The sequence below is a fragment of the Pelmatolapia mariae genome, linkage group LG7 (genome assembly GCF_036321145.2).
Source record: "Pelmatolapia mariae isolate MD_Pm_ZW linkage group LG7, Pm_UMD_F_2, whole genome shotgun sequence".
Taxonomy (NCBI): domain Eukaryota; kingdom Metazoa; phylum Chordata; class Actinopteri; order Cichliformes; family Cichlidae; genus Pelmatolapia; species Pelmatolapia mariae.
Window position 1 is genome coordinate 16,672,704 of NC_086233.1, and position 23,512 is coordinate 16,696,215.

At 41.4% G+C, this 23,512-nt stretch overlaps 1 protein-coding gene across 1 annotated transcript; it reads right to left on the minus strand.

The window, feature by feature from the left end:
- Positions 1-5,272: 5,272 nt before the first annotated feature.
- Positions 5,273-17,749, minus strand: enc1 (ectodermal-neural cortex 1). The gene is made up of 3 exons (XM_063478147.1): positions 17,429-17,749; positions 10,798-12,613; positions 5,273-7,734 (listed from the first exon to the last, which is right to left on the minus strand). Exon 2 carries the CDS (start codon positions 12,605-12,607, stop codon positions 10,832-10,834), a length of 1,776 nt encoding a protein of 591 aa, XP_063334217.1. The 5' UTR covers positions 12,608-12,613; positions 17,429-17,749; the 3' UTR covers positions 5,273-7,734; positions 10,798-10,831.
- Positions 17,750-23,512: the final 5,763 nt, after the last annotated feature.

Here is a 23,512-nt window from a genome sequence, read left to right on the forward strand (position 1 = left end):
ATTTATGTTATTGAGTAAAATGTCTCAGTCAATAGATTTAACAATTTATGCCCCCTCCAGGTGAATTCTTATTTTTTGTCCAGTGATTTATGTTCAAATGACTGGAAATATTAAACCTGCTATATGTTAACATTGTCACTTAACGTACCAGCCGTAACAATTTGTTTAAAGACTTGGTGTAAGTTATGTGCATTTTCACTAAGCAGCCAACAGTAGGGACTTAAAACCACTGAAAGTCATATGAATGTGTAGGCAAAACTATAAACCAAGCATAACCATAAACCTGATTAATAATTGTGTGTATTGTGTATAAATCAGTGTATAAATGGGGCATCCTTCAAGTCAGATATCGGAACTAATTGTTGATTCTGAACTGGCTACAGGCGCAAATGTGGTGGGTGAGTGGTTGTCTGTGTCAGTTTTTACACAGAGAGGCACTATATGAAGGTGGGACTCACTGTCTCTACCAATCAGATGTTCAGTGGTTCCATCCTCAACCAGTTTGGGGCGAGTTTCCCCCCGATGCATCCATCAGAGTGTAAGTGCGACTACTAGTCAAGGTGCACACTTGTATGAAGAACATGCTTTGAGTCCTCATATATATAAGTGACAATCCATTAACCATTTCTGGGGCTAAGACAATGGATGGATGAATGGATGTGCTGTGCTGTGCTGTGCTGTGCTGTGCTGTGCTAAGATAAGATAAGCTAGCTGGTAGTCAGTAACTGAACTTAGCACAAAGATAGAAAACAAGATGAAAATGCTAGCCTGCCTCTGTCCATAAAATAAAATAAAATAAAAACACAGACAGCACCTCTGAAGCTCACTAATTAACACATTTAATAGTAGCCTAGTCCTAAAGTCTTCCAAAATCAAACAAAACCAGGAGCAGAAAAGCTCTTGCTGAACACTACTTTATTGAACAAGTCATTAACAACAACTTCTTCTTCCTGTGAGTCATGGTGCTCACCTCACGTGTTACATTTATTGACAGGCACAACAACAACAGGCACCTTCCCTTCTTTTTTTATGAAGCAATACTTTAACAAACTAAGTTTGCTGTCTAAATTTGCACTTGGACTGAGAGGTGAACAAAGCCAAGGTCAGTCATGCATTAGTAGCTCCCTTGTGTTCTTTTAATTAAAGCACTTTTCTTAATGTCCTCATCTCACTTCAGGTGATGTAAAGCAGTAAATTGGCTTGTGGCTGCAAAGCACCATAATCAGCAGGATGTCTTTCCAGGGATACCCACAAAATTTGAAGGACGGGGTCAGTGGGATTATCCTTGGGGGAGGCTACATTAATGACACAAGCAAGAGACAAAGGCACAGGGCAAAGATAAATAAATAAAAGAATAAGAAACAGAGTCATTGTGGATTAGGAGAGATTTCCTCAGACTTATTTACTGCCCATCCATTTTCATTCAGCTTTCTCACAACAATGCAAGAGCCATGCTGTGGAGGATAAATAAAACGAACAAAGGTGTTTTAAATGAACTGGAATAAACTCGTTAAAAAAAAAAAAAAAAAAAAAAAAAAAGCAAAAACAAACATGTAATGGAAATTTGAATTACTAGAGACAAACGACAATGAAGCCAAAACCATAGAACATCTCTGCAGACATTCCTGTCTGCAGTTAAAAGGAAGCCTTGATAAAGGTTAGAGGAAGGTTTTGAAAGTCTTCTGTGATCTGAGCCTTGCATAGCCTTTTCTTTAGCAGTTTATCATTTTTCTTTTTTTTTTCCTGCCCGTTATGTTATCTCCTGAGTCTGCTTTGTGGTCTAGATAAGCAGCATCTGCTGAAGGGCTTTTGAAAGTAAATTAAACTTCACTGAAGGACACAGAAAACAACAAGGTTCAAAAGAAATACCAAAACATTTCAATGTCGCCATTGCATTTTCAAGCAATCTAGAAAATGTAACATAACATTTCTAAAGGAAACCTGGTGTACTTGTGCTATGAAGTTATTTTAGAGGGTACTTTGAAAACTTTTTAAATTTTTAAGTGAAAGATTAACTTTATCATGTGGATTTTCTTTTCTGCTATAAGCTTCATTTTGGGACATGTGACAGTGGCACACTGGCCCCTGACACAGTCCCCTTGCCTGAGGCAGATTGGTCTTCAGCTGCCTGCCTGAATGCTGATGTAACTCATAGGTCAGAGCGAGCACAGCCCAGTGGAAGGCTCTCTCATTTCGAAAACATTCCTGGCATGATCACAGTGTCTGTCTGGGGTGGTTTGAACAAGCTCCACCCTGAATGGCATGAAAATTTCGTGGGTGGGCAAAACAAAAGAAGCTTCCAGCTTTGTGTCCATGTACCTGAACCTCCGCTCAGCTGTCTCCAATAGTTGATTCTGTTTATCTGGACGTAGGACGCCTCCCAGCCCATTGTTCCTTCAGTGGGCTGGTTTCAGTCATTATGCAAATGTACTGTTTATAAGATTTGGGGAAACCTGCAGTCAGCTGAGACTGAAGAAGTCACTTGGATGAGTGACGAAACGTTTCTCCCACAAAATGCTACGTCCAGATGAACAGGATCAACTTTTGGAGATTTACTTACCTGGATGATTGAGCATGCATCAAGACTCCGCTCAGCTGATGAAATCCTCCGAAATACTCAGGGAAAGGTTTCAGGTTGTGGATCTGTGTAGCGTGTTATGTTTGGTGTCCAGGACTGGAAAATCAACATGAATAACTAACTGTGGCTCAACTATTTCCCGAGTTTCGCTTACTTTCAATAATAATTTTTTGTGTAGTTCTGCAGTATTGTGGCCCACAATTTTAGATTAAAAACTATGGTGAATACTTATAGGTCCTTTAATACTTTCATTTTAAAATATGTCTTGTCCAGCATGCTTAACTATTAGTGTTTTTATTCTATGGCAGGGAAGCTGAACTCATTTTTAACTCGTGGGCCCACTTTGATCTTAAGTGGGCTGGACCAGTGAAATGACATGATAATGTGTGTGTGTAAAATTGCACACAAAGTTCTCGTAGCACAGAGTGTCCTGTAGTTATAAAATCAAAAAAATATTAGGGTTTCGTTAATTTACAGAAAAAGTCCTCTTTTTTAGTATGCTTCCTCTGTGCTAGTAATAAATTTTAGATCAATTTATTGCTTTCATGTAGTATAGAAATCCTTCGTATTTTCCAAAGCCATCCACTGGGCTAATTGAGTCTTTGCCGGGACGATTCTGGCCCCCTATGCCTGACACTGCCGCTCTGTGGCATGTCATCCTGATATTGTATTTATGGCTTTAGATTGAAGAGAATATGCCCATTTAACTCTCAGAATCCTTCCCCCTACTGTGAGCATAGTACTAATCTGATATTGTATGCTGTAATTTCTTTGTACCATGAAGCTTTATTGTTTCCAAAGGCAATTAAAAACATCATTTGCCAAATGTTTGCCCTCATTCTGGGGCCATCTCACATACACAGTGCCACTGCTGGAAATACTCATCAGTGCATCACATGTGTACTCGTAAACAACTGAAAAAAGTCACCGACATAAAATGCACTCTGACTCATGCTTGAGTAGCAGTAAAGTTAAAAACTACAGTGCCCATCAGTTCTGAGAAATGGAAGAATCCAACAATAAAATGAAACTAAATATCTGTATATGTATTTGTATTTTCTATAGGAACCAAAGATCTTGGAGTTGAGTACCCCAGACAAACCAGTACTGTGAGACTTATGCACTGTTTGTTTTGGCCTTCTAATGCAAAATGAATGAAATACAATGATACCAGGTACGTAGCCACGTAATTATATTTAATTGTTCAGGAACATTTTTGTGCCCCATCTCAAAATTTGTATAAATAAATAAATAAATAAATAAATAAGACCTTTGATACTTTTTCATTCATCTTTCATTCATGTTCCAGATCATCTGCTGACATTTACAAAACACAGAGTGATGGTAAAGATACGTGTAACAAATGTGCAGTTTTTATATTTTACTGGAAAAACATCTGAAATGTTTTTGTCTGTGTGCGCGTGTGCGTGTGCACATTACTGAGTCAAGCCTAATGCCTGCGTTGCCAGGCGACGGTGACATGTAGGTACATTGTTTTTATCACACTCGGCCACACATACAGACTGCCCACACAAAATCCTAGACTTTTAGTCTGTTCAAGCCAAGTTCTGCATAAGCTTACAGCACCCAAAGGATTCACAGTGTTAAAGGGTCGATCCACCATCGGTATGGTCTGGGAGGCGCAGGGAGGTGGGGGGTAAGGCCGACATCCTGGCGGACAGGAAGCCCAACTTCCTGTCTTGATTAATGAAGGGACTGTTGAGGCACAGAGGGGCCTCCCACACACAAAGCCCCTGCATTTAACCTTCAGTGTCAGCTTGATGTTGTTTTTTTCCCCCGGATCTCAGAGTGCTTGAGAAAAACATTCTTGTAAGAAAAGTGAAAATGGTGCCGGTACGATTTTTCACAGCTTTTTTTGTTTTTTCACAACATCTCAGCACATGCTGACACAGTCAGAAAAAACACTTGTTTATTTCTCAAGCCACCATCCCTTCCCCCTCCCCTCCAGCGTGTTTTTGCTTGCATGAGGGTCGGGGATCCAGTAGAACTGGTGTTTCTCAACCACATGTCACCGGTCAGGAGTTGTGTCAGGGCGAAGAATGTAAACAGAGTCAGCAGAGCTGGACTCCTTGGAGCTGGAGGAACTCAGCCGGTGGCAGTGCGCTCTGTGGTCGTGGGCTGATGGGATGTTAAAACTTGTTACAAACCTGGGGACGTCCTAAAGCAGCAAGGACTTCACTACTAGCGGGCTGCTTTGCAGTGCATTTCATTGGAAGATAGAGGAGGGGGAGGGGGTGTAAAAAGTGAGAGGGGGAGTCAGGGCTGGGGAGGTGCTTTTTAAGATTTCATGATGTCTTCCAGCCCCCACAGTTGGCAGGAAAAAAAAAAGGTTGCTGTTGCCAAGGTGACTTGACAGAGAAAGGGAAAGTATCTGGCTGTTCTTGTGCAGGAAGCTCAGAAGCCAGGGGCACAGATAAGATGATTTCAGTCCCTCCTCCACAGAACAAAAGCCGTACGCATGATATACTGCCTTAAATACCTCAGGACACTCTGGCTGCTGCGTTCACCCCAAAGCTGCCGAAATATGTGAAACATGCAGCAGTGCAGAAAGTCTCCTATGCTGTGCTGAAGCTGCCTTGCGCCCTTTAAAATACACACCACCACCACCGCGTTAAAACAAGCCGATGGACAAATGGTTTTTGGCACTGAGAAGAAAGACACAACACTTTACAGTCAAGAGGAAAAAACTCTCATGTTTATTTAGCCATGAATTTCACATTGTGAAAAAAATCACATGTACAAAATAATGCCATAAAAATAGAAATTAAAACTCTTACATGACGAAAGGAACTGATGCACACCGACGGTGGCTTAATTTACATCAACACATGAAAGCAAGATACTGCACCCGATTCTGAGCCGGCTGGATTTCCAGATAAAACAAGAGGATAAAGAAGGAGGGCAAAGAGCTGAAATGGGAAATGCCACTCAGCAATTAGTTGCAAATTGAAGGGGCATTCATTACTCTCTTGTTGCCAGGGAAACTTGTGTTCTACAGGGAAAGAAGTACTCCCGTCTGATTGGCGGGGCCGGAGGCTCCGTGTTCAGTGGTTGGATGAGGTCAAACTTATGGAGCCACAATGGTTTGTCCTGAAATTGCCAATAAAAGGGAACTTTTGGGTGGCTTGGGGCGCTGAAGCAGAATTTACTAGGCTGTTAATCCCCTGTTGATTTAATTTGACTGCACATGGAAGTTTAAAAAAAAATTACATACATATTCCACCAAAACATTACCTCTTACATTGAAATTCAATGATACCATTAATATTCAACTGTAAAACGCCAATGTTCAGGTCACACAGACAGACACAGACGAAAAACACTGATTAATCTTACCAAGTGTTTCATATGAAAGTGTTTAATGAGACATGTTTTGGTCTTCGGATACCTCTTTTTTTTTCTTTTTTTTAATGTGTATGAATGACACTATGGTGAAAAGCACTGTGGTGTCTGCCCTTAACAATGCACAGCTTACTGGAGTTCTTAACCTAATGATTACAAAGACTCATGAGAAGCCAAGTTAGCACATGTGACAGTCCTCCAGCTGTCACAATCTTAGCCATGTCAGGGTTACTCTCCCTTGTTGGTACTGGGTCATATACTGCACCGATCTCCCAGCCTTTTCTGTTTTATGGTTCATCTAACCCACTTCATTTGGTCTCTTATTTAGGCTGATTTAAGGCAAGTTTGGACCCAGATTAGAGCTTAAAGAGAATTAAAACAACATTTCTTTCAAAGCCGTTCAGTCTTCTAAAGTGTAAGGGACTCTATAGTCTTGCTAATGACTGCTTTACATCATCCGTAGTGTGAGTCATTCTTCCTCTTGCAACCATGAAACCCTGGGAGAGGTTTCCTCTTAAAAGAACCAAGTACCTCACGCAAAAAACTGGACTGTCCAAAATACAGTCGCCCGCCCCAACTGCGATGAAATTAAAACACAACAACCGGCCATGCACAACATAACCCCAACATACATTCACATAATGAACACAGGCAGAGAAGAAAATAAATACGATTAAAACATCTTAACATAACAAGAGTATTCATTGCCATATAAATTAAGACTACATTGCAGCAAGTTTAAGAAGAAACTGATAACTTCTCAGTTTGCGTTTAAGGTGACGAGAGTCCATGCCAGTTTTTTTGTTATCTTTTGTTTGTTTTCTTAGCGAATCACCACGAACATGCTCAAAAAAGGGTTCAGCTACGACTCAGGTGAGCGAGCCGCTGCTTTTGTCAGAAGCAAAGCCAGTCTTTTACAGCATGAAGTGTTACGGCGTTCCTTCCGAGCCTGCCGAAATCCGCCCAGCCCTGTGTACAGTGGGTTGGTTCAGCGAGCGTCACATGCAAACATGTAAGGTCATGACCTCAAGGCACCTTCACCCCATCCCACTCCTTGGCCATGCACAGATCTACCCCTCCAACCTCTTCCAACTCAGCTGGTGTTGGCCATCAAAACCTCACAAACCAGGCAGTGCCCTGTCACTGCCTGGTTTGTTTCTGTGTCACAGCTGTTAGACGCACAAGTCTGAAACGACGCAAAAGAAGATACAAACAGAAGAGCTTATTAGAGGACTGAGGGGGTGTTTGCTCCTTCATTCTGCCTTTTATAAATCATCTATGTTCAGTCAAACTTTAACCTATCATCGTGTTCCACCTCCAGCAATCTAAACAGGGCATCTGTCATGCTATACATTTTTTTCTTCTTTTTCTCTTAATATTTAAAAACAACAATAAAGTCTTCACAAGCATTTCATGACTGAACGGGGGGAAAGAAATGCAGGTAGTGTGATATGTTTTCAGCACGCCAGTGGCAGCATGAAAGCACAAGTGTAAAATGCCCCACGCATAGTGGGAGTTTGTGCCAAGCAGCAGTTTGTTTGGTTTGTTTGCGTGAACTTCTTTTTACTGTACGCCTCAGCTTCCATCTCACAAAACGAGAGATGGCATCGTTCTAGTGAAAGCGTCCATCTGTCCATGCCTCTGATTTTTTTTCTTCTTTCTTTTTTTGCCTTTTTGCAACATCAAAATGAATGCGGGCGTCTGTACATCACTGCTCAGTGTCTCTTTTGGAGAAAAAGAATGTGCGCTTCTTCACAGTTGGGAGACCAGTAGATGATGCAAAACAGGGAAATCTAAGGGAGAGAGAAAAGAAAGACTCATTAGGCAGGCTAATAAGGTGAAAATGCCTGAAAGCAAACAGTGCTAAACAGTTTAAAGGTGACTTTTTAATTATTCAAAACAGTACAGAAGATGGATTAGGAATAAAAGATTTTTTTTCTATCTAAAGAGTCAGGGTGCACAAAATAAAACCAAACTCCTGTCTAGTGGACTGTATCCCTGCTGTTGAGTCAGCTTTTTGGAGACGTGTATTTGTGTTTACATGAGCAGTATTGGATTGTGTTGAATTCACTTAATAATCACAACAGACATGAGTGATGCACATGATCTAAACAACAATTTAGGAGTATGAACAGTCCACAGGTTGTATTTTACTGCAGAATCACTGAATCTAATTCAAACTCAGTGAATGTATTGCTGGGAACCACAGTGAGAGAAGTGTAGTGTTTGGTGTCATTTGAGTGAGCGTGCCTCACATGTTGGTTACAAGTTGCTTTCTGTTAGCAGTATATTCAGTTTAATTAAATTCCATTTTATTTATACATTGCGCCAAACCACAACAATAGTCGCCTCGAGGTGCTATATACTGTAAGATAAGACACTACAATAATACAGAGAAAACCACAACAGTCAGACAACCCTCTGTGAGCAAGCACTTGGCAACAGTGGGAAGGAAAAACTCCCTTTTTAACAAGAAGAAACTAATAATAATAACTCGTGATTAAATGCAAAGTAGTGCATAAACACATAGAGTGAAAAGAGGTAAGTGAAGTGCATATGAGTATATGTCTGTGTTACACTCTCCCCGTATGGGTAGTGCTGTTGTGTACCTTCAGATCCAGAAACCTATTTAAGTACTGGATTTCTGTTCAAAATTATTAGTAGTCTGAAAACTGGAGTCCTGAGTTTTGTTTTAGTCCAGAGATTAACACAGATTTGCTAGAGTATTTAAAGCAGTGGATACTGTGTGATCTCCATTTGTTTACTTTTATGTCAATAGTTTGTTGTTTGAAGCCTGATTACTCTGACATGTTCTAAAAGATGGGATTATTAGCTTAGCTTAGCTTATCTTAGTTTAGCTTAGCAGCTAACTGTGGAAAATTGAGAAAAAGCTAGCGTGGCTTCATCTGATGCTAACAAAACCCACCAACCATTATATTGGCTTCACCCATACAAAGACTGAGGTCTAAAATGATTCTGTTATGCCTCACATTAGTCATTTTGGTGGTAATTCCTCAACCATTTTTCCCTGCTAACAGCTTTCTGAGAAAATAAAAAAGGAGAACTCAAAGAGGAGTTAGGAATTTTCCCCTGGGAGAAAAAGACTGCAAACTTCGTTTTTCCCCTCACAGCTACAATCTCCTCCTGTGAGGTCTAACATCCTTCATTCTCCTTTTATTCCTAAACAGTCAGCCTTCTTTTCCATTCCTCCACATTTCATCTTTTCACCGGGTTCATTGAGTAGACTGTCAGTTGCCATGACAGGCAGACAGAAAAAAAACAAATTCTCTATTAAATTAGTGGCAGGATTATTCACTTCACTGAGCATTTTATTGCGCTGGCTTACAGATAGTTCAGGCCTTCAGTCTCTCTTTCAGAGACAAGTCACAAAAAAAGAAACAATGCAAAATATTTCATCCAGTAAAGAAGAGGAACATCACAGCCTTATAGCAGTGATGCCACTCCGAGCAGTTTCCTGGGATTATCAAGTGGGACACCGTCTGTGTATGTCAGTACTTTGCATTCATACCTGCTAGCCATTTCAGAAAAAAAATAGAGAAAAATGAAAGACTGTCTGCAAGGCTATGTGTGCGTGGGCATCGGAGTAGGTTGCAGTGATTGTCTGATGTGATGTGATCATGACCCTCCAGCCTGCAGTGCGCAGAAAGATCAGGTTTGCCAGCTCACTACCCATGCTCCACATACGTCCAGCCTATTTACCATCAGAGCTGGAGACCGTAGTTAAAAATAAGACCAGGAAGGCACAGACGGAACCGGAAGAGACCGTAAATTTTCAGAGCGAGGCCACTACTATGAAGGATGGTGTATGTTTGAGTGGGCTGAGGGGTAGGTCTCACGCCGTCTAGCTTTACAATGACTCCTCATGTCCCTCGCTGACACTTCTTGCAGTCGCCTCATCTTGTAGCTGATGAAGAATGGTTTCCGACACTGCGTGAGTCGCCGGCCACCTCCCTCTCACCCAGTGTAAAGACCATAACCTCATCAAAGGAAGGCAACTGAGAGTGGATTATCCGCGCTGGGGTGTTGCAGCCTGCTGGTGTGGAGCTTGTCTAATTGGCAGACCCCTTTTTCCCTCTTAGAGAGATTTCCCCCACAGGAGCAATAAAAGTATCCTATTCTCTTTCAATTACCCTCTCTGTCCTTCGGCCCATCCCCGCAGCCGCATAACTCACTTAACTAAAGCACACAAGCCCTATCAATCCCCCACTGGTCTGCCCTCCACTCCACTTATCTTGCCAGTGTAACTCTTATTGTGAAAATCTAACAGCCTAACAGAGCAAAAAATTGCATCACGTTACAGGCCTGAATTCTTTTTAACTTTAAAATCATGATACTTCAAACTCTAAATGCAATTCACATAGACATACATCTATACAGGAGTAAAACATTAATAATGCAATTCAATACTGAGTGTTTATACTACCAAAAACTGTCAAACCCTTCAAAGAGTGCTTCAAAGAATCGCTCTAGTGTAGCACTGTCAGATTTGTGATGGAGGGTTCTTAAAAAAGGATCAAATTGTATGATTTCCCTTGGGAAAACCCGACCCTTGGACTGCCCTAGATCAAACACGAATGCTGACAGAGCTGTCAAAGAATCAGGTGTGTTATAGCAGTGGCTAACATAGCCTCGAGGTGCTAGTCTCAAACAGAAGGGAAGTGTACTGCTGAGGGTTTCTAGTTACATTTCCAGTTTCTTGAGGCAATTTATTGGATTTTTTTACAGCTCTAACTGAAACAAAAAAAACCTGCTTCATACAACTGTTCTCATATATCGCATAATACCAGTACTCCACAAGGCACGTAAAATCAAAGGTATCAGGAGCACAATCTTACCTAATGGAAAGGGTGCATGTAGAGGGTTCTGAACTCAAGCAGGTAGATGTTTCCAGGTGCTGACGAAAGCAGTAGGAATGAGTGAGTATGGCACTGTAGTTATGCTGTTCCACGCATCCAGTGTGGGGTCATAGCAGTCCAGAGTTTTACACCTCTGTGTGCCAAAGTACCCACCCACCACATAGAGTTTGTTCCCTGATGCCACAGCCTGGCAGCTCATCCTCTTGGCAGTCACATCACCCACTTTTGTCCACTGGTAGCTCTCGCTGCTGAACTTGTATGCCGAGCATGCTGAGAACTCTGTGTCTCCGCCCATGACGAAGATCTGGTTTCCCAGGACAGCGGCGGCTGTGTAGCGCCATGGCTGAGGGCAGGATGCAGGCACGGTCCATCGGTTCTCCTGCGGATCGTAGCACTGCACCTTGGGCAGCTTGTCGTGGGTGACGCTGGTTCCTCCGAAAGCAAAGAGTTTGAGTTTGACGCTAACTACTGCTGCGTTGCTCACACCCTCTCTCAGAGGAGCTACCATTGTCCACTTGTTTGCCACGGGGTCAAACTGCTCCACCTGTTTGAGAGACACTGATGGAGAAGCTGGAAGGCAGCCTGTCGCTGCGGTGTGACCACCTACGACGTAGAGACAGTGTTTCAGCTCTGCAGACCCGTGGCCGAACCTGGCAATCAGCATGGGTGCCGCCTTTGACCATTCCTCGTGGACAGTGTCATAGACCCAAACATCTTTGGACACGCCATTTTCTGAGCCTCTACCACCAGTGATGTACACCTTACATCCAATTGCACAGGCACTAAACTCCTTCCGTGGACTGGGGATGTCAGCCTTTGGGATGATCTCTTTGGCTTTCTGGTCCACGAGGTACAACTTGTCACACATGAAAGTCTGGCCACCCAGAAGAAACAGGGCATGGCTGGTTTTTCTTGGTCGAGCACATGGGCTGTTAACAACGCCATCGTTCTGCAGGATTTTCAGCTTACAGCGAATAGCTTCATCCACCAGCTCCTTGCTCTTGGCCTGGGAGTTAATTAGCTCTTCGGTAGAGACGTTCTCCATTAAAAAGATGGCAGGCAATAGCGCAAGGCGAACCGTTCTCAGGAGCTCCGGGAGATGGCAGTGCCTCCTTTCCAAGTCGTAGTTGATCCAGTTAAGAGCAGCTTCGTAAACCAGTCTCTCGTCTTCTGTCTCTAGCTCCTCATGCGATAAAAGCTGCACCACCATATCTTTGGGCAGTTGGAGGAAGTCCTCCGTCTTGCAAATAGCAGGAAAGTTGCTGAGGCACATGCCCCAGGAGAGCTCTGACAGCTTGGTACACTGATGGGCGTCTGACAACAGAAGCATGCCAAGGCAGTTGGATGGGTGAAGGTTTCTCTCTAAGAATTCTGCGCAGGCATCCCGGATGTCCTGAAACTCCAACATGTCCCCAGCCTCCAACAACGACTCTGCATTCTCCTCATTGATGACCACCCGTGATGAATAAGCGTAATCCAGCAGGAGCTCCAAAACCTCCGGGTGGATTGAATCACGGAAGTCAACCTCACTGGCCTGACTCTCCCTCAGGCCACCGCTGAACATGGCCTCAAAGTAGCGACTGCAGGCAGCCAGCACTGCGCGGTGGCAGGGAAAGGAGCGGCTGCCAGCATGGAGCAAGACGTCAGTGAAAAGCCTTTGCTGCCGCAGCGAGTTGAGGTGCATAAGGACGCTGTCGGCATAGGAGGACTTGTGAAAAAGGTAGATGTTCATGGAGCCGGTGCTGGCTCGCGATTTTCGGTTCTCATGGACGCACACGGACATTTTCATTGAATCCTAAAATGAAAGCGATAAAGAAAAATCTCTCATCAATGCACTGCACATTTGAAGCCCACTACACATAATTATTATTCACCAATTCAGCATTTCCCACAACGTGTATCTTCCGTCTTCAAATAGTCTGTAATATGGTGTATCTTAACCTTTTAAACACATCCACTAAAATTTAAAGCTAGATGCAATTTATGTTGAAAAATGGGGCATGTAATAGCTATTAATCAGGAGCTTTACAGTGCAAACAAACTGTTTGTCCTGTACAATTAGTCATAAAAATGTAGGTTTAGTGAAGTGAATACAGTGAATGCACTATGTGGTGATGTTGATGCTGAAATATTACATTGTTGGGCACTGATATCCACAATGAGATTAAAAGAAAAACGTAAAATGTATTTTTGGAGGAGGAATCTCAATCCTTCCCAAGAGATCAAGATATTCAGAAAGAGATCAAGTGATTACAAATTACAAAACAGCATAAATCTGAGGGTTCTGAAGGTCGAGTAGATAACAATTGTCTTCTTGCAGAGACTGCAAGGCCTTGCAGCTCTGAGCAATGCTAATCCTCCTCTTTCAGAGATGCCACGATTAACAATGAAGTTTCCCTTTGCAGAGGATTCTTCATGAAAAGGGAAAAAGAAAGAGACAGTGGGGCTCTTTTAAGCCTCTGAGAAATGCACACTCTCCTCCCAGAAAATCACAGCTCCCATCTTCACTGTCTTCGCCCTGTGCTCGCTCACAGCTCGCTTTTATTCCAACCAATTTCTAGACATGTCAAGTGCCTTGTGCACTCTATTTACAGAGGGACCAAGTCCCTGTCTGACCCAGTAAATCCACAGCTGACAGACATTTTAAGTTGTCAGCCTGCCCCTAAGTCTATCGGTCTTGATAGAATTTGATAGAAGGCTGGTTAATCTTAGTAGTAAGGGTAGGTTTTAGTACAAAAACAGGACTGGGCTTGTTTCTAATGGTTTTGTAATTTCATTCTTGACTGCAAATAGCTCCACAACCTGACAGCTGCTGTGAATTATAATGATTAAAAAGTTCTGATGGCTCAATAAGAAAAAAAAAACATCAATAAAATGCTTCAGAAGAAGAAACAGACCTCCATTTATATGCTAGGTATAAAACAGATGTAGACGTTTAATAAAAACTGAATGTCTATGGAGGTTCAACGCTTAAAGGAAGTCACATATATATATATATACATATATATATATACATACATACATACATACATACATATATAAATATTTACACTTTTCTGCATTTCAAAGGCTCTCCTAAAGCAAAATCTATTGTAGCTGAAAGGGGTCAAGCTCTGTCAGCAAGCAAATGTTTTACAAACCTACAGGTGGTGAGCATTTGATGTTCGAATGATAGGATTTTCACTTCAAGAGTGAAAGAGTTCAAAAGTTCCTTGCTGTCATAAATGATTCCTCTTCAAAAAAAGAAAGCTACAGAGAGCTAAGGACAGTTTCCATTTTCCCTAAGTTGCATCATCTGTTCCAAAATCCTCAGAATGCAGTCTCATGAATAGGAAATCAAGCCCAATCCCTGCAGGTATAAATGCAAGTCCAGTGGGGATTTCTGGTGAGCAGTGGCACTCATACCTTGGGCTTAATATCTCAATGCATACTGAATGTACAGCTATGAATTTTGATTTTATTTTTTTGGCATTCAGGGTGCTCAGAGGATGAATCCTAATGATTCTGGGCTTTGTCCCTTTGAACATGTTCGCACAGGGATGTCAGCGCACAGCTCAAAGGACGGCGATGCCTGTGCACAGCCTTTCCACGTCTTTGTATAAAGAGGAAGAATCTTATTTATCACAAGTTAATGAAACCCAAAACCAACCGCCACCGGTTGAACAGGATTTACTGCATTCCTGCAGTGACAAAACTGGCAACCTGTCAACTCATGGCCTCTGGCTCATCTGTAAGGAGAACATCCTCACCTAATCTCCCTGCACACGTCACATGCTACACACACACACGGACACATTGCAGCTCAGGGTTTCTAAGTGACTCGATTTAAATATGTGATCCTTATATGTCAGGCGCTAAAATGAAGAGGTTTCACACTTGTTAATCATTGGCATATTAATAAATAGAACCATTGGTACTCTCAGGCACTGGAGCTGGCAGATAAACACTTCAGTTAGTCCAATAATTTAGCTTCATACTAGGTAGCAAAATGATTACAAGCTAATTATAGTCTACCAGTAAATGATAGACACTTAGCTGAGCTGCTAACCGTCTCTGTTCTTTTGCCAAACATATCATTTAGTGGCAATAAAATAGCAAAGCACAACAGAGCTTTTCCATTTTAATCTCACTGCAACGCACTCATTCCTCCAAAAAACACTGCTGGCCCGCAAAATTACCAAAGGTGATCTGTTTGCACAATCTTCATTTTCCCTGTTGTCAAACGAAAGTGCTCACTCACGCCCGCATACTGGGGAGTGCGGGAAAGGTGAACAATGAAAAGAGCAGTAAACCACATGCCTCAACTATTTGCATATTAAAGGGTAAAGCCTGGATTACCAGCTCAAGCAGCTGGTCCCAAAACCCATCTGTGACATATACAAGCACGGCTAGATTCAAAATAGAAATAAATAAAACAAAACAAAAAAAAGTTTTATACAAATCTTAGACAATGCAACGAGAAAGAATAATTGAAGACTGCACTTACGCTTAAAAGTGTTGGATTTGCTTCCTGATTATAAGCTTAAACTTAGACTAACCTCTGAAACATAAGCACGTTTCTCTTGTTTTGATCTTAAGCACTGATTACAGAGGAAATTAGATAACTCGTATCACTGTTTAAATTTGCTTTACCTTTCATTACTTTAATCTCATCATCCACAGGCACAGGGCGGATTCAAACATCACGAGTGTGACAAGTCTGTAAAAATTCCTGACAGCTGTCTGGAAACTGTAAATTACATGGAAGTTACAAGCGGAATGCAAAAGGAAAACTATTTCAAAGCTAGGATTAAACTGACAAACCCTTTTCGGCTATGAACTAATGCAGGCTGTCTTACTCCTGCTCTAAATGAGAACAAACTCCTGGACATATCTTCACATCTGCAGACGCAATCTGCACAAGGTGGATTTTGTGCATTTCCCATGAGAATATAGGAAAATATAATCAATTTCAAAGTGAAAAAAAATAATAATAATAATAATAAGCAAATGATAACATTTACATAACATGTTGGGGAAAAATTAGCAAGAGCTGCACTTCCCTCTTTGGTGACTCAAGTTTTTCATACCATAATTTATCTGATTATCTGATGTTTCTGACTGTTTATTCTTTACGCAACATTCTTCCTCCTACTTATTCATAGCTTTATGACAAAGCAAAGTAGCAAAGAATTTTAGGTTAATGAAACCTTATTAACATAACCTACAAAGAGGTTCAACCTCAAGTAGTTTAAGTCCCCACCCTGCCTCCATTCAAACCAAATTGGTGAGAAAATTCCTGAAGGTTTTGTACTGTTGGTCAGAAAGAACAAAAGACATTGCTGTGAGTACTGAGAAGTTCTGCTGTGCCATTAATATTTCTATTTCTTTTACAAAACGGTCATTTTTATAGTTTATTTTTAAGGACAGTGGAGAGAAAGACTCACAGTTGCAAAGGTGGTGCCCAATTTACCACAAATGTGCAGATAATGCAGCCTAATTTCAAACACAAACCATTTGATGACCATTAAAATATGTGACAGCTTGTCATTAATAAATAAATAAAGCAAATATCTCTGTTGCACAAGTTAATACAAACAACTAGACTAAAATAATAATTTGTCACAGCTTATCAGCATTGAGGTTTCCATGCTGCTCTGGAGGACTTCCCTGATTACCCTCTATTATAATACCACAGTCAGTACACCAAAGGGTCCAGACAGGAAGAAATGCCAGCAGTGCCAAAATGTGTGGTTGGCTGGGTGGCTGAGAGAGAGAGAGAGAGAGAGAGAGAGAGATGTCTTCCTCATCCCATCCCTCACAGAAATCATATCCACACACCAAGCACACAGCCCAGAAAGCCCACACTACACGCCTCACTCAGAAAGCACACAGTTAAAGGACATGCACATGCAGCCACTGGACTCGAGCCAGGGCCTGGCTGACTACAGCCTGTTTAAAAATCATTGCCAGGTGTTCACAGTCAACCATGGACTCAAGAAGAGGGATGGGAGGGGAGTCACTTCAAAAGTAAACACCGGAGCTTATGTGGACCTCGTTCTGTACATCTGCCACTCGGTGAGTGGGGGGCGGTAATTGAAGCAAGATGCAAAACAAGAGGAAAGAGCAATGAGCTATAGATGTGTTCGCCTGCTTCTTCAGTGTTGGTCGGAATCGAAATGTACGATCTCAAGTCTAAATGCACAAACAAACGCCGTGCAATTGAAAAAAAAAACCTAATTAAATAAATTAAAATCATGGCTTTGTAACGTCGAGAAGAGCGTGTCACACCTGACGTCGCATTTTAAACAAGCAAAACATCCCCAGCATGCACGAATGTGCAAGGAAACAGCTGAGGACATGAACGCAGACGACCGAGGGGAGATCAGCTATCGATAAATCAATAAATCAATAAAATGAACCTGAACGTGATCAGCGAATGTAAACATTGTTGCGCTTCCTAATGCTCCAGCCTGGAGCTTTCCGTCATCGTGAGAGCAGAAGGGGGATGCATTCGTAGTTACTATCTAACAATCGAGCCACACGCTTTAACATGATGCAGTGAGGTGGTTTAGCATTATTGTCATCATTATTATAATCATTATTATTATTATGCTTTGTTTTGTTTTACCTCTTTGGGTGAAAGCAGGAGTTCAATTGTGCCCGGAGTTTCCCTCGAACATGCCACTTCTACAAGAGCCACGATGCAAGCCTTACGCTCGGGGAGTGCAACTCCGTGGGATTTATATCCGAAAGGTCACGGAATACTAAGTCGAGATCCACGCCTATTGTGAGTTACAGGGAGTTTACCGAGGCTTCTATGGACCTCTGGACAGCCGGGTATCAATAGATGGTCGCTGTGATGCGAAGGATGAGCGGAGATGTTTGGATGAGTTCCTCTAAAGCTGCTGCTGCTGTGTGACTGAAGCCTATGTGTCCTCCTCCTCCTCCTGCGCTCCCACTTCTCTCTCACTGAAACAAGTGGGTGTGTCCACAGTGGGAACTGGGAGGACCGTAACCTCGCGCACGAAACCGAGTGAAGGAAAGAGAACATGTACCATACCATCCCACTGTGTAAGATAATTACCAAGTAATCCCTAAAGATGAGTTCAGTTAAAGTTTTCTTTTTTCTTTTTTAAAGGACTTTCTGACCGTTCAGACCCTTAATAAAGTATGCATTAGAGGAGTCATATGATTAACGTATCTGAAAGACATATATATATATATATATTCTACAAAGTAACTACTAAGCAGGCTGCGTGAATAGGAGCGGTGCTTAACTTGGTTTGAAATGCAAATGCTTTAGTAAAATGCTGATACGGTGTGCAGGATCTGATGGTAGATTGCGTCGCAGCAGTCCACGTAATGGTTTAGTGGTTCCTCAGAAGACCAAACAGGATCCACCCAGCATTGTGACAGAAGAGCCAAGAGAAAATTAAAGGTATTGTTCCGGTGTTGTGCTTTGTGGACTCAAGACTTTAAACAGCCACTCCAAGACATTCTGAAACAATAACATATAGGAAATACTACAAAGTCTGACTGAGTCACATTGAGCCAGTTTTAGGTCCTATAGGATTACAAAGGTCTCTGTGGTTTTTAGTAAAAGGGGGGAGAGCTGGGAACGGGAAGTCCAATTTTATCCGTGAGCATCTTGTGTGAGTCACATCTGCGGTGCTCGTTGACGGTGCATTTGGCTGTGACTGAACTCTTCAGAGGACCCTCGAGGCTTTGATGTTGCTGTTTGGTTTGTTTGTTTTTGATGTGCAGTGTGGTGGCCACAGAGCTGTTGAGAACTCACACCCAGTTCCCTTTCCCATCGACTGTTGATGAAAACCGAACAATCGGCTTATGCTGAGGATAACGCAGCACACTGTTCACCGGGGAAGTACACTCTGAAAAGTGTTGAAGAGAAACGTCTTTGCGCTCTAACATGGACTGTGTGTATGGCAAGAGAGACACCTAGTGGGCAAAGTAATGCAAGTAGCCCTGTTATGTGCAGGATGCTATTTTATTTGGCAGCATAATTGTTGCCAAATATTTATTGGCAAATAAATTTAATTTATTTGCCAATAATTATTATTGTCAAATAATTAATTATTGTCAACAGCAGACTAGCAGAAAAACAGGTTTTTGTGTTGTTTCTTTGCTCACTTGTAAAAAGTTTGTAGTGCAGTAAAAATCAGATAAATGTAGCGTGACAGATGTTTTCTTTATTATACCAACATTATATAGGAGTAGATAATGGATAGCTGAATAACTTTATATTACAGTATATTCCTAACTAAGCAGCTCATTCTCAACACTTTTATGAAAATTTGACCTTATATGACCTTGAAGAAGAGGTCAGAGGTCCAAGCTAATGTGATATCCCTTTACTGTACTTTCTATAAGTTGACAATACATACGCTAACAAATCACCATTAGGTAATACTACTTTATATGAAACTTCAAGGTGGAGCCTGTCCCAGATGCCATAGAGTGAAAGGTGGGTACACCTTGGACACATATGCTAGCATGGGTGGAAACTGGAGGACCTGGAGAGAATTCCTGGTACCCCAGTGGATTCCAACGCAGAATCCTCTTGCTGTGAGAGATTAATAATAACTAATGATTCAATGCAGAGAGGTGTATAAAGACATGGTGAGTGGAAAAGGTGACTGAAGAAGAAATCCTCAGTGCATCATGGGAATCCCCCAGCAGCTATTGCAGCGTAACTATGGAAGGATTCAGGCTCACCAGATCCAGTCCTAACATTTTCAAAGTAGAGAGGATGTCTGTCTCCCAAATACAAAATTGGAAGCTGGTTCTACAGAAGAGAGCCCTGAAAGCTGAAGGCTCTGACTCCCATTCTACTTTTAAATACTCTAGGAACCACAAGTAGGCCTGCAGTCTGAGAGCAAAGTGCCCTAATGAGGTGATACAGCACTATTAGGTCATTAAGATAAGATGGGGCCTGATTATTCAAGACTTTATATGTGGAGCAGGATTTTGAATTTGATTCTGGATTTAACAGGGAGCCAATGAAGGGAAGCCAATATAGGCGAAATATGCTCTCTCTTTCTAGTCCCTGCCAGTACTCTTGATTTTGGATCAACTGAAGGCTTTTCATGGAGTTTTTAGGATATCCTGATTAATAATAAATTACAATAGTCCAGCCTAGAAGTAATAAATGCCTGAACTAGTTTTTCAGCGTCATTTTGAGATGGGATGTTCCTAATTTCAGAGATATAACGGTAATACTACTTAATACAAAAAAAGCAGTACCACGTATTTGTTTAATATGTCCATTAAAGGACATATCCTGGTCAAAAATGACGCCAAGGTTCCTCACAGTGCTACTGGAGGCCACAGTAATGCGATCCAGAGTAAGTATCCGGTTAAATACCATATTTCTACAATTTTTAGGGCTGAGTACAATAACCTCAGTTTTATGTGAATTTAGTAGCAGAAAATTAGAGGCCATCCAGGTGTTTATGTCTTTAAGACAACTGCAGTTTAACTAATTGTTGTGTCATATCTGGCTTCATGGATAGACAAAGTGGTATGCTATGTTGTATAATGGGATGCCTCTAATTATTGGTATGCCATTATACAAGTGGTTACAAGTGGTAGATATTCAACTACGTAGTGTATTGATCAAGTCCATGTGGTGTTTGGTAGATTTATTTGTCTATTCTAATTGTAGTAAAATGGTATTCTGAATACTATACACCAATTTCTTTTAAGCAGGGATTATACTGTTATTTGTCTATTCATATATAGATAACAAAATGATGTGCCATATTCAGGAGCAAAGCCATCAATCCAATGGCATAAAATACTTTATATGACATGAGAAACAAAAAAACATTTGTATTGGCCTCACACAGCCTAATAACACTGTGGTTAGTAGATTTTGAAAGGCAGCATCAGTGATGAGTTAAAATGACCAAATGACAATGCAAATACATGCTAGCTATTTGAAGCGCTTAGACTGTAATCAGCTAATTCTGTTTTACCCAAAGTGTCTGCCTATATTTTTGTCATTATTGTCATCATTATTCTTTCAGTTTGGGGTTCTTGTGATTAAAAGTAAATAATGGACGAATAATTCAATTCAATTCAATTTTATTTATATAGCGCCAAATCACAACAAAAGTTGCCTCAAGGCGCTTCATAGGTACAGAGAAAAACCCAACAATCATATGACCCCCTATGAGCAAGCACTTTGGCGACAGTGGGAAGGAAAAACTCCCTTTTAACAGGAAGAAACCTCCAGCAGAACCAGGCTCAGGGAGGGGCGGCCATCTGCTGCAACCGGTTGGGGTGAGAGAAGGAAAACAGGATAAAGACATGCTGTGGAAGAGAGACAGAGATTAATAACAGATATGATTCAATGCAGAGAGGTCTATTAACACATACTGAGTGAGAAAGGTGACTGGAAAGGAAAAACTCAATGCATCATGGGAATCCCCCGGCAGCCTACGTCTATTGCAGCATAACTAAGGGAGGATTCAGGGTCACCTGATCCAGCCCTAACTATATGCTTTAGCAAAAAGGAAAGTTTTAAGCCTAATCTTAAACGTAGAGATAGTGTCTGTCTCTCGAATCCAAACTGGAAGCTGGTTCCACAGAAGAGGGGCCTGAAAACTGAAGGCTCTCCCTCCCATTCTACTATAAAATACTTTAGGAACAACAAGTAAGCCTGCAGTGTGAGAGTGAAGTGCTCTAATGGGTTGATATGGTACTACAAGGTCATTAAGACAAGATGGGGCCTGATTATTTAAGACCTTGTATGTGAGGAGCAGGATTTTGAATTCAATTCTGGATTTAACAGGAAGCCAATGAAGGGAAGCTAGTACAGGAGAAATATGCTCTCTCTTTCTAGTCCCTGTCAGTACTCTTGCTGCAACATTTTGGATCAGCTGAAGGCTTTTCAGCGAGTTTTTAGGACATCCTGATAATAATGAATTACAGTAGTCCAGCCTAGAAGTAATAAATGCATGAACTAGTTTTTCAGCGTCACTCTGAGACAGGATATTTCTAACTTTAGAGATGTTGCGCAAATGGAAGAAAGCAGTCTTACATATTTGTTTAATATGTGCGTTGAAGGACATGTCCTGGTCAAAAATGACTCCAAGGATAAGCATGCAAAGAACTAGTTATGTTACAGTTTTTTAGATTACTCTGTCATGTGGGCTGTCAAAGATACACAGTAAAACCTGTTGTTCTTGTTTAGCACTAACTTTAGCGGCCAAGCACGTCAGTTAGAAATGAGTAAGCAAATATACCCGATGGCAAGTTGTATGTAAATTCACACACTTCACTTTAGGCTGTAAACACATTCACATACTCTAGATAATAGAATAATAAGGTATAATTTACATACTGGTCAAAGTTTGGTGTCTTTCTTTTTAAACAGAAAGGTAGGTTCGTGATGCAAAGCATACTGTACATTTAGGTGCTATCCCAAAACATAGTGTGAAAGAACCTTCTTTTTTAAGTCAAAGAAAGAAAAAAAAATGGAATATTGTTAAAAGGCCAAGTCAGTAACCTGATGTCACAATAATATAGTGTGCTTTTGACTTACACAATACAAAAGTAAAAGCAGAGAAACCATTAAAAACGCAGCTGCCGTGAAGGCCTGCCTATTCTGGCAGAATAAACTAGAATATCCTGGAAACTAAACTGATAACATCAATGTGCTTCTTCTTTAGCCAATCCTTTGTTGATTTTATGACATGTTTTGGGTCACCGTCGTGCTGGAAGACATATCCGTGATCCAGCTTCGGTGTTCTGGCTGAGTGGTGAAGTCATCCTGTATCCTTATTAGAAAAACTACCCAAAAGCATGATGTTTCTACCTCCATGCTTGACTGTGGGGAGGGTGTTCTTTAGATTATGCTCAGCATTTCTCTTCCTCTAAACATGGGGCGTCGAGTGACCACAGCATTTCCTCACAATCCTTCACTGAATCATTTAAAGTTCACTGGCAAACTTAAGATGGGCCTGTACACCTGTCTTCGTGTACAGGGACCATATGAGCACTGCAGGATTTCAATCCATTACATCCATTCAGTCCTTACTGAGTTACCAATGGTGTTCTCTGTGATTGTGGTACCAGCTGGATTCAGATCATTAACAAACTCCTCCCTTGTAATTTTGGGCTGATCCCCACCTTTCCCATGATGATCTTCACCCCATGAAGCAAAATCTTGCATGGAGCTCCACACCAAAGGTGATTCATGGTCATTTTGTATGTCTTCCATTTCTGAATAATCACACAAACAGCTATCATTTTCTCACCAAGCTTCATGCTGATTGTTTTGTAGCCCATTACAGCCTTGTGCAGGTCTACAGTCTTGTCCCAGACAGATCTTTGGTCTTGCCCATAGTGGTGGAGAGGTTGGAATAGCGTGCTTTATACACACACTATACACACGAGTATCTATTGATTGGTTGACTGATTGTCATATGTGTTACACATGGGCAGACAGCCGGTATGCAGGGTATCAAATACTTATTTCACTCAATGAAATACAAATTAACGTATAACTTTTACGTAATGTGTGGATTATTTCTGGATGTGTGGTCGATATTCTGCCTGTTGCCAATAAAATGAAACTACAATTACAATTAGCGATTGTTCATTTCTTTACAAGTGAGCAAAGTATAAATTCAGAAGGGGATCAGATAGTTACCCCACGGTGGATTGTCTTGATCTGTACCAAACGTGG

Excerpts from the sequence above, each read along its gene's own strand:
- enc1 (XM_063478147.1), bottom strand. The coding sequence starts at position 12,607 with ATGAAAATGTCCGTGTGCGTCCATGAGAACCGAAAATCGCGAGCCAGC.